At 45.2% G+C, this 10,336-nt stretch overlaps 1 protein-coding gene across 13 annotated transcripts in view; it reads left to right on the plus strand.

Annotated features, from left to right (window-relative positions):
• The window catches only part of NCKAP5 (NCK associated protein 5), a 915,906-nt gene that overhangs the window by 790,128 nt on the left and 115,442 nt on the right, over nucleotides 1-10,336 (plus strand). For all 13 annotated transcript variants that reach the window (XM_084799427.1, XM_084799426.1, XM_084799429.1 and 10 more), the window contains one exon: nucleotides 4,615-4,809. In XM_084799427.1, the coding sequence (XP_084655553.1) occupies nucleotides 4,615-4,809 (195 nt within the window). The remainder of the gene's footprint in view (nucleotides 1-4,614; nucleotides 4,810-10,336) is intronic.

The raw sequence follows: 10,336 nt of genomic DNA on the forward strand, positions 1-10,336 counted from the left end.
AAACAAAACAACCGACAAAGGCAACTTAAGGGAAAGATGGTTCATTTGGCCTCACAGTTCTCAGGGATGCAGTCCATCAGAGTAGAAGGCATCACTAGAGAGCCATAGTCAGGGTGGGTATATTGCATCCATAATCTGGAGGCAGAGAACAGACAGGAAGTAGGACTGATACATGACATGTGTGCACGTCAGGAGATATCTTAGCCACAGCCACAGGAAGGATGACCAAGAAAGCTGTCTACCCAAAGGTCTTTCCAGAAGCTTCTATCAGTTATTCCTAGGAATATTGTATACCCAATTTGGGTTATTGTCTAATTATCTAGTATCTATTATCTCAGAACTTATGTGAAAATTATCAGATACTGGTTGGATCCCAAGAGATGTAAAATAAGGTTATTTGTGGCAGATCTATAGATTTTTGGTGTAGTTGAAGAGTCTCGGTGTGTGTGTGTGTGTGTGTGTGTGTGTGTGTGTGTGTGTGTTCATCAACACCTACAACTTTTCAAGTCACTTGTGCATTGTTCAGCCTTCACAATTACAAGATGTGGCAGGTGTCTCAGCGATTAAAAAGGGAACTGTGGTACAGAAGAGTTAAGTAACTTTTCTTCCATCTTCAAAGAGCTAGGATATGGAGTAGCCAGGATTCAAGCCTCATAAATGGCCCAGAAGTCAATGCTTGACCACAGAACAGCTATTCCCTGGAGGAGATGATGGCTGGCTGATACCAGCAAACATCGGAGAAGAGCTGACTTCACAGCATGGCAGCAGAATTTTGTGCTGCCTCACTTTCCAATTAAGCCATCGGCTGCCATAGTAGGGCAAGATTGGTGTTTCCCAAATGGAGCACTGGATCTACCCCGGTTTGAGGAGAATTCCTCTCTATCCAGCCTACAGCTATGTTCTACTGCCTTCCCTACCCACCAGTGTTAGAGATGAAGGTGGGCCCATAGAAATGAACCTGAGACAGAATTACCTTTCAGAAGAATGTTACTAGGAGAGGTGTAGACTCACGGCCATAGCCCTGAGATTGGAGAACAGTAGGAGAGATAGTCACTGTGTGCATTGTGTTAGAATCCCGAAGAAAGGGAGCCATCACTCCCTTAAGTTTCCAGAATATTAAGAAGGTTATGGCATCATAGCATAGACAATATGATAGAGTCTTGAAGGAAGAGATCCTTCAATTATATAACATGAAAAGAATTTCCAGTTCTTACACATTTTATTGCACACTTCGGTAGTTCTATCATGAAACTATTAAATCAGAATCTGCAATTGATCACGACCCCCTCCCATATGATGTGTCTGAACGTAAAAACTATGTCTTAATATACCTCTTTGCTTAATCTCTCCCAGTACTGCCAGCTTCACATGACATGGGCTGACTTTCCCCACCTCCCTGAAATGTCTTATACAGTATCTCTCTTGTCACTCAAGTCAACTCCAAGGGAGAGCCAGCAGTTATTTCTCAAGTCTACCTATCTTCTACACTCTAGTTTCCAGTCACCTTAATCCATTCTCTGAAGGGCATATGAACATGAGTAATGTCTGAGCAAGAAGGCTTCTGCTTTCCCTGGGCCTAGACATTGAACTGAACTGTACATACAGGTATAGTTTTGCTAGACAGAGTGCACAGGGGCAGATGGGCAAGGGGTAATCACATCTAAACCGTAGTACCTGGGAGAAAGAAGCTCAAAAAGTGCCCAGAACCCATGAAGAGTATGGAAAGCCATTGGAGATGTTTAACTCTAGGTCAACTGGCATGATAGAGGCAAAGTTGTTTCCTGCAGAGTGGGTGAATCTCTCAGAGAAAACACTGCTCTCATTAACAGCTGCCACCAGATAAATCCCATAACAAAGTATGAAAGACAAGGCTAGAGGCACTGGAAAGCATTAAAGTACAAGTAGACGCTAATGTGATATTTCTGGAAGTTTATATAGGTGTGAACTCTACATGTCTACAATAGCAGAGGCATTGATACCAGGTTACCCTGCAAGATGGAGCCATAGAAGGATAAAAGGATGCAGTTCAGTTCTTAGAGTGCTGATGCACAAGGCTCTGGGTTCCATCTCCCACATCATACAAACTTAGCATGGTGGTGCACGCCTTTAAGCCTCGGGAACTACGGGCAGGAAAATCTGAAGTTCATCCTTGGTGTTGTGGTTTGTATGTGAAATGCTTCCCCGCTAACTCCCAGTGGGTTTGTATGTTTGAACCATTGGCTTCCAGTCCATGGTGCTGTTTTAGAAGGTTGTGGAATACTTAAGAGGTGGAATGAATCTCCACGGAGGAATCCAGTCATGAGGGGTATGCCTTCAGGCCTATGCCCACTCACATTCATTCTCTCTGTTCTCTGAGTGTGGAAACAAGAGCAGCCAGCAGCCTTCAGCTTCCTCCCCCATGTCCTCCCTGGCGTGATGGACTGTGTCACTCCGGACCAACCAGCCAAAATAAACCCTTTACCCTGCAAGTCACTTTTGTCTGAGCATTTTGTCACAACAACAGAAAAAGTAATTGAGAAACTTGTCTACATAGTGAGTTCAAGGCCAACTTGGGCTATATGAAACCATATCTGGAAAACAAGAAAATGGATAGTGCTGTTGGCTGGCTACGGATATCTGTTAAAATACGAGAATAGGCTTACTCTAACTAACTTCTATCTAACAGTATATAAGGGCATCGTTGGTAGTGAGTAGAATCCAGAAAACTGGATTCTTCTCAAATTTCAGCAGGGAGAAATAGGATATTTTTTAAAATCTTGGCATTTTTTAAAAAAGATCGCTTTAAAAAGAGATTGTTATGCAACAAAAATAAAGTATCTTTAGCAAGGCAGATGAAATGATTGAGTGTTATAGTTATTGATTAGCAAGCAAATTAAATGTGCCCTCCTCACACTCGGGGGGGGGGGGAGGGGCTCAAGGCTTACCACAAGTACTCTCTCATCCTGGCGACCTGCCAGGGCCCTGGCTGGGGTGTTTCCTATCACCATTTCAGAGTAGCATTTCTAGAACAATGCTAAGTCCTCAGGTACTAACGGAACCCATGAAAATGTCAATTTCGTAAGTAAGAGGATTCACACCTCTGCAAGTGGCACGAAGACAGATGGCTTCCCTACTGGAGAGCTTCACAGACAAGGCTTTCTAAAGATAGGCTAAAACGAGACGGTAATAGAGCGCTCCATTTCTCCATCAGGATCCGAAATTAATTCAGCCTGTCCAGACTGTGGAGCTTCATCTGTTAACGCCTGCAAGGTGGCTGTCGAGATGCACATGGGTGTCTCCCACTTTATCTGCCGCCTGCACTTTATGTGGCCCCCCTCCCTAGAATTCCAACCACCTGGGCCTTCTGCGTGAGGTCCACATCTGTGAGGCATGGGGCCTGTTATCATTCACACAGCCGAAGCCCAGACATAAAAAGTCTTCTGATGGAGACTGTGACACCTGAGCTTTGTGCCTGCCTGTGGCACGTGGTGTCTCACAGGGCTGCACAGATAGACTGGGCTGTATATGGCAGCCGACTTGGAATAACCTCCCAACCAGAGGGGAACGTAGCAGTGATGTGGTAGAGCCGCCCACTCTACAAATGAGGCCACTGGGAGAACTCGGTGCAAGACTGCAAATTTTGTAGCAGTGTATGATCTGATTTGTACCATTAAGCTACCCCCTAGCGCTGATGCTCTTAAATCCTAAAGCCAAGAATATGTCTTCTTACCATCTGGAGGGTTCGGGGTGTGTTATTGTTGTTTTGCTTTGTTCTGCAATACTGGAGATTGAGCTCTGGATCTCATATATGCTAGTAAAACATTCTCCCACCAGCTGTACTCCCCGCCCCCAGGTCTTGCTTTGATATTGATTTGATCTCTTACAGTGTGGCTAGGTAAAATGAGAACCTACTGTTATGATAACGACGGTAGCTTGAAATAAGCCCGAGCAGCCTCTGTAGATCAGACAGTAACTATATGCCTCAAGTCTAAAACCTCGTATCGCCTTGGCGGTAACTGTTTGCGCTTGACCGTACTGCTGCAATTCATTTTAAAGGGGGAACTATGGCTAGCAAAGCTAAGCAACTTCCCAGGAGCCACATAGTAAGAAGCGTAGCTTGGGGGAGGAGAGGAGGACTTAGCTCAGTAAATAAAGTGCTTGCCTTGCAAACCCAAAGACCTGAGTTTTGAGCCCTAAAACTCATATTAAAAGCCAGAAACAAATAACGATAAAAACTAGGCGTCTTGGTGCAGGCTTGTGATCTCAGTGGCCGGAACGCAGAACTAGGTCCCTGGAGCTCGTTTATCAGTCTACTTGGTGGGTTCGAGGCCAGTGTGAGGTTCTTCAAACAAGTCTCCCAAGGAATGACACCCTGAGGTTGTCCTTTGGTCTCCACATGCTTGAGCATGCATATGCTTGCATAAACCTCCTCACATAGGCACACACACACACACACACACACACACACACACACACACACACACACACACACACACACAGGTGTGACAGAGCCAAGGTCTGAGCCTAAGGTCTGTGTGGCCTCCAATCCTGAGCTTCTAGCCAGTTCCTCTAAATTCATGGGATGTTGCCTTCTTCTTAAGCCAACATTTTGCTCAGCCCTGTCCTGTTTTACAGGAACATCTCCAGAACGCAAAATCAGGAACCCCTGCCTTGAAACACTCTGGCTCCGGGGTTGTCATCCCTGATCACCTGTGTTCGCAAAACAGCTGCAGCAGCACCAGCAGCGAACTATCGCTGTCAAGCACCTGCAGCGAGTACTCCAGTGGCTCCTCCTACACGTGGCAAGAAAGGAAGCTCCCTGGGAGAAGGGTAAGGCTCCTCCTGGCAGGCAAGTCAGCTTCAGAGAGAGGCAGCCCGAAGAAAATCCTGTCCCGGCTGGAATTTGGTCATGGAGGCAGAGGGGATGGCACTAAGGAAATGAGCACTTGCTGAATGTTTGCCCATGGATCACGGAGGCCTGCACTAATCAATGCTGTGGGCTCATAAAACACAAAACACAATGGGGCCATATATCATGTGTGTGTGTATATATATATATAAGGTTCATACATACATACATACACATGAATCTAAACATATACATGATTGGTGCCTATGGAATCTTAAAGTCAGCCTCTGCTGTCCTTCCTTAGGACCTGCCCACATTGATGTTTGAGACACAGTCTGTCTCTGGCTTGGAACTTGAATGTCTCCGTTTGTCCGGTCTGGCTGACCAGGTTCCACCTGCCTCTGCCGCCTCCACATGGAAATTGCACCCCCAGCTTTTTGTGGGAGTTCTGGGGATCTGATAGCAGGTGGTTCTCATCCTTGTATGACAAGCAATGTCCCTAGCCTCTTTCCAGGATGGGGCAATCACCCGTGTAGGACACCCTTCAAACTTCACTAAGCTCACAGAGCTGAAACCTCCGAGCAAGCTTCCTTGCATACTGGAACAATCCAGGTATCCCAGAAAAGCTATTTTAGCAGTTCTCCCAAAGTCAAAGGAAAGCAAAGGGCACCAGGATGGAAACTGCCAATCGGAGAATTCAGGGGTAACTTTTCTACTGTTTGGATGAATTTTTATCAGTGCTTTCAGCACTTTAGAAACCAAGAAAACTCCAGAACTCATAGACTCTGCTGGTGAGGGAGTAGCTTTGTCATCTGCTGAACCAGAGCTCTGAAAAAGGTTTCCAGCTTGCATTTTGAGGCTATTCCTATCGACTCAGGCTTCTAATGCAAAACAGAGAGCCAGCTTCATTACCTAAATTGCTCCCATAAGGAGTAGCTCAGAGCTCTATAGTGGCTCCCAGTGTCCCAGAGCCTGGGACAGTTGTTGGGGTGGTTTTCTTATCTCACTGTATGCCTCAAAGTTATTCCATGCCCTCTCTCCTCACTTTAAAAAAAATATTTATGTTTATGTATGTGTATGTTTGTGGATATGTGCACTTGCGTATGTGTGCCCACAGAGGCCAAAAGAGGGCATTAGATCCCTTAGAATGAGAGTTCTGGGTGGCTGTAAGACCCTCCCCTTTATGCAAGTGCTGGACTTAAGTCCTCCGAGAGAGCAACAAGTACCCTTAACTGTGGCTAAGCCCTCTTTTCCACCCCCTTACCTTCCAGATTTCTCTCCAATGGCCTTTTAAAACTTCCTGTATATTTTATTTGTGTATGTATGTAGAGGTGCATATATATATATATATACAGATATGTGTGTGTATGTACGTCTTTGCCTGTTGGCCGAAGGATAACCTCAGGTTGTTCCTCGGGAACCTTCTACCTGTCTTTCTTTCTCTTTTCTTTTCTTGAGTCAGGACCTCCCATTGATCTAGAACTCTCAGAGCAGGCTCGGCTGGCTGGTCAGCAGACCTCCGGGATCTACTTTTATCTATCTCAATAGCACTAGAATTGAAAGTACCCGCTAGTATACCCAAGGCTTTTATTTGGGTTCTAGGGATGAAATTTGGATCCTCATGGTTGCATGACAAGAACTGTATCCGTCATTTAGACATTATATGTATCAATCTTAAAAAAAAATCTGTTGGGAACTTTTCTAATTAGGCCAGTCTTTGATATACAAAAACAATCTCTGCCCTGAAAGAGAAGGGGGAAAACACCTCTTAAGACCCTCAGGGACACTCAGATGGCCACCAAGTCATAATCCAAGTGTACCTGTGACAGTTTACAGCCTGTGGCAGCTCACAAAGTACACTTTTAGTTCTTGGGGTCCCAGCAAGCTATATCCTGACCCTGGAGACATTTTGAATTTATATTATTTCTGCAGTTTGTTCCTGGCATCGGGCATTCATTTAATATTGACTTACATAATAAATCACAAGATTCCAAACAGGAACATATTGTTAAATTATATAATAATAAATGTGTGAGTAATAGCTTTTTTGAGCTCACAACTGGCTTTAAAATATCATTTGTTGTAGAAACAGAAAGAAAAGCTTGTATAAAATTCAGTAGTCTTCCTCAACTGGGAAATTTGGCTCTAAGAGATTTGGGTTACTACCAGGTGTGGGCCACTCTTAAAAGTGCTGTACAAATAGTAACTTATTTAACGCTAATAATATATTTAAGGGCCAGTTTTCCCCATCTATTTAGATATGCATGTGTGCATGCTGGGTGCACATATATGTAGGGGTGTGTGTATAAGCCAGAAGTCAACCTTGTCAACTCCCACCCGTGTTCTTTTGACATACAGTCTCTCACTGAACCTGGAACTTACCAGTCCAGCTTGGCTGGCCAGCAGCAGCAAGTCCCAAGGATCTGCCTGGCTTTGCCTCACCTCTTCTGGGGTTCTAAGCACATGCCTCCATGCCTGGAATTTTTCTTTTTTCTTTCTTTTAAGCAAAAAAAATTTTTTTACTCTGTTTTTTCTTTTTTAAAAAATGTTTTATTAATTTATTCTTGTTATATCTCAATGGTTATCCCATCCTTTGTATCCTCCCATTCTTCCCTCCCTCCCACTTTCCCCTTATTCCCCTCCCCTATGACTGTTCCTGAGAGGGATTTCCTCCCCCTGTATATGCTCAAAGTAGGTTCTAGGGGTCAAGCTCAGGTCCTCATGTCTACACATAAACTCTTTACTGACTGAGCTATTCTCCAGCCCCAATTTCCCACAAATTTTAGCTAAGAAAACCAAGGTTCTGAGAACTTAAATATCTGTCCCAAGAACATGGCAGTGCATGGTAAAATGAGGCATCAGATCTAGAACCTTCACTGTGATGGTTCTGTTAATTTGGCCCTGTTAAGTCATCCTAACACATAGAGGGCTTATACCTGCTGTTGACATGGAGTCATCCCCATGAACACCAACAATCCCTTCTACTAAAAATAAGTAAAATTTATTATTTTCCTGGTAAAAGATAGAAAGGTACTGAGGACATTCAACTCTGACCTAGCTTCTCAAAAGCGACCTTCAGTCTTCTGTGCAACTTCCTACAAACTCTAGTCCTATTTTGTTGAGCAAAGAATGCAGTAAATGACCCTCCTCAGACTCTGTCCCATGGGGTTCTCATGCTCCCCTGTGACCCCTACCAACTTTCAAGACTGGCCCATGGCTCTCATGGGTGACTCAGAGAGTAAGGGTGTGTCTTATCTCATCAGGAGACTCACAGCCTCTGACTTTTGTGGTATGTTAAAATACAGCGTGGACAGGCTTTGCACAGGAAGAGAAGGGGTAGGTGGACGGGGCTTGAGTTTCCCTCTTGTGGTAGAACAGATCTGCCACATGCAAGCTCTTGCTGGGCCCTGGCTCCTGGCTTCTCATCTCTGCTATCAGTGTGACTCTCAGAACCATGGGAAATCTTAGAAGCACACACTGTGGAAGCCCGTTCTCTGTTCTCTGTAGAATACCCAAGCTCTGTGGTAGGATTTCTTCTGATTCCCAGGGGAGCTTTGACTGGTGGATTTCCTAAAATTAAAGAATGAAACTCCAAGAGGAAAAGGGCAGTGTCAGCAAATCACAACTGCCCCAGCAGCTCTAGACAGTGGAGGGTTTTCTGAAGAAAATAAATGATTGGAAGTCAAGACAAACAAATGTGTATGCTGGAGAGAGCGAGAGTAAATCTCATGAAAATGCCTTAGATATACTCCAGCGTCCACAGCTTACAAAGCAGCTCACTTTCTGATGGAAGTTGCTGGTCCATTTTAATGTCCGCATTTAGTTAATACTCAGACTTGTTCACAGGGGCTGGCTGGTATAGTGATCCCCTGAAACAGCCGTATTTGTTCCTAAAGTCAGTCACCGCTAGTCATTTTGACTCAGTGATGAAGTGTGCATACTGCTCCTGCAGAAGACCCCAGTTCCCACCAGCCACACTGGGCAGCTCACAACCACCTGTGTCTCCACCTCCGGGAATGCTAACAGCCACTTCTGGCCTTTATGAGCACCTGTACTCATGTGTACATACCCACACGGAGACACATACACATGTGATTAAAAACAAAAGTATTGTTTTTCAAGTAGGCCAGCCCTTCACTGTCCCAGTGTGCTAGTTTCTTATTTAACCTCTAAAGTGCCATTGGAGAAACACTGCCAAGAACACCTGTGGGTTTTGTTTAACACCAGAGAATGCAGAAAGGAGACTAGAAGTTAAGCTTGGCATAGCTGCACAGCATTCATATTAAGAGTGTGGACTCCAGAGCTAGCAACTTATATCTGTATTCTACTCTAGCTACTTTGGGATGGAAGGAATTTAACAGGGTTGTAGAAAGCTCCGAGGGGTAGAGGGTGGGGTAGGGGCAGGATGTGAGTCCAAATGTTTGCTCTACGTCTCCTGTTTCTGAAACCTGCTACAGAGCAGGCTTGCTGGACCTCAGAGCCCCACAGCAGAAGGAAAAGATCATGGCGTCTATCTCCCGGTGCTCTGACGGTGGACGCAGTTAAAGCAGCAGCAGCTGGTCAGTATATAGCAGGTGTTCAGAGCAGCAGCCACTGGTCAGTATACAGCAGGTGTTCAGAGCAGCAGCCACTGGTCAGTATACAGCGGGTGTTCAGAGCAGCAGCCACTGGTCAGTATATAGCAGGTGTTCAGAGCAGCAGCCACTGGTCAGTATACAGCAGGTGTTCAGAGCAGCAGCCACTGGTCAGTATACAGCAGGTGTTCAGACCACATCAGTTCTCTCCTTTGCTTTTCTGCTCCTTGTTGCCCCTTCTGTGGAGAGCGCGAATGTGGGGGACACCATCTTTCATTTCCCATACACTTTTGGAAAATAAAGCTAGCATCTGGAAAGGTGAAAGGGTTCAAAAAGCTGACCTGTCAACATCCGTGAAAGAGTAGCTAATGCAGGGATGCTGTGGCTAATGCCCAGTTATCTGCATAGATATGCACACATACGTATGCAGGTGCCCATGCTAACTGCAGAAACCTTCCCTAGACATTCATCAAGACACAGAACCTATCAAATGCTAGAGTGGCAGCTCGACTTGCCTTCCCTCCCGACTCCTCCCACTGCGGGGCCTCCACTCCCTATGGTGAGGCTGTATGTCTTCTGCCCGTCCCCCCGGAGCAACCTGAGCACACCTTCCTGACTTCTTGACTATGGCCATTCCGTCTCTTGCACATGGAAGCCAGTTCCTCACTTAGAACATTAGGTAAACCCTGTGCCTTTCGAGGAGTAGTTAAGTTTAAAAAGAAATCAAACGGCAGTCCTATATACCTTTTACCGCCTCCAAATAGACCCGCAGGCCATCCCTGTGAACCTCTAAAATATCCACCCAATTCCCACTTCCCATATGTGCTCGCTTGCCAGCTAGTTAACAATGCTAAAAGCCCCTCACTCCAGTCGGTTTTTCTACCCTTAAAGACATAGTTATTCAATTCCATTTCTTACCTTGCCACAATGCTTA

The sequence above is a fragment of the Acomys minous genome (genome assembly GCF_964271855.1).
Source record: "Acomys minous genome assembly, chromosome: 1".
NCBI classification, from domain to species: Eukaryota; Metazoa; Chordata; class Mammalia; order Rodentia; family Muridae; genus Acomys; species Acomys minous.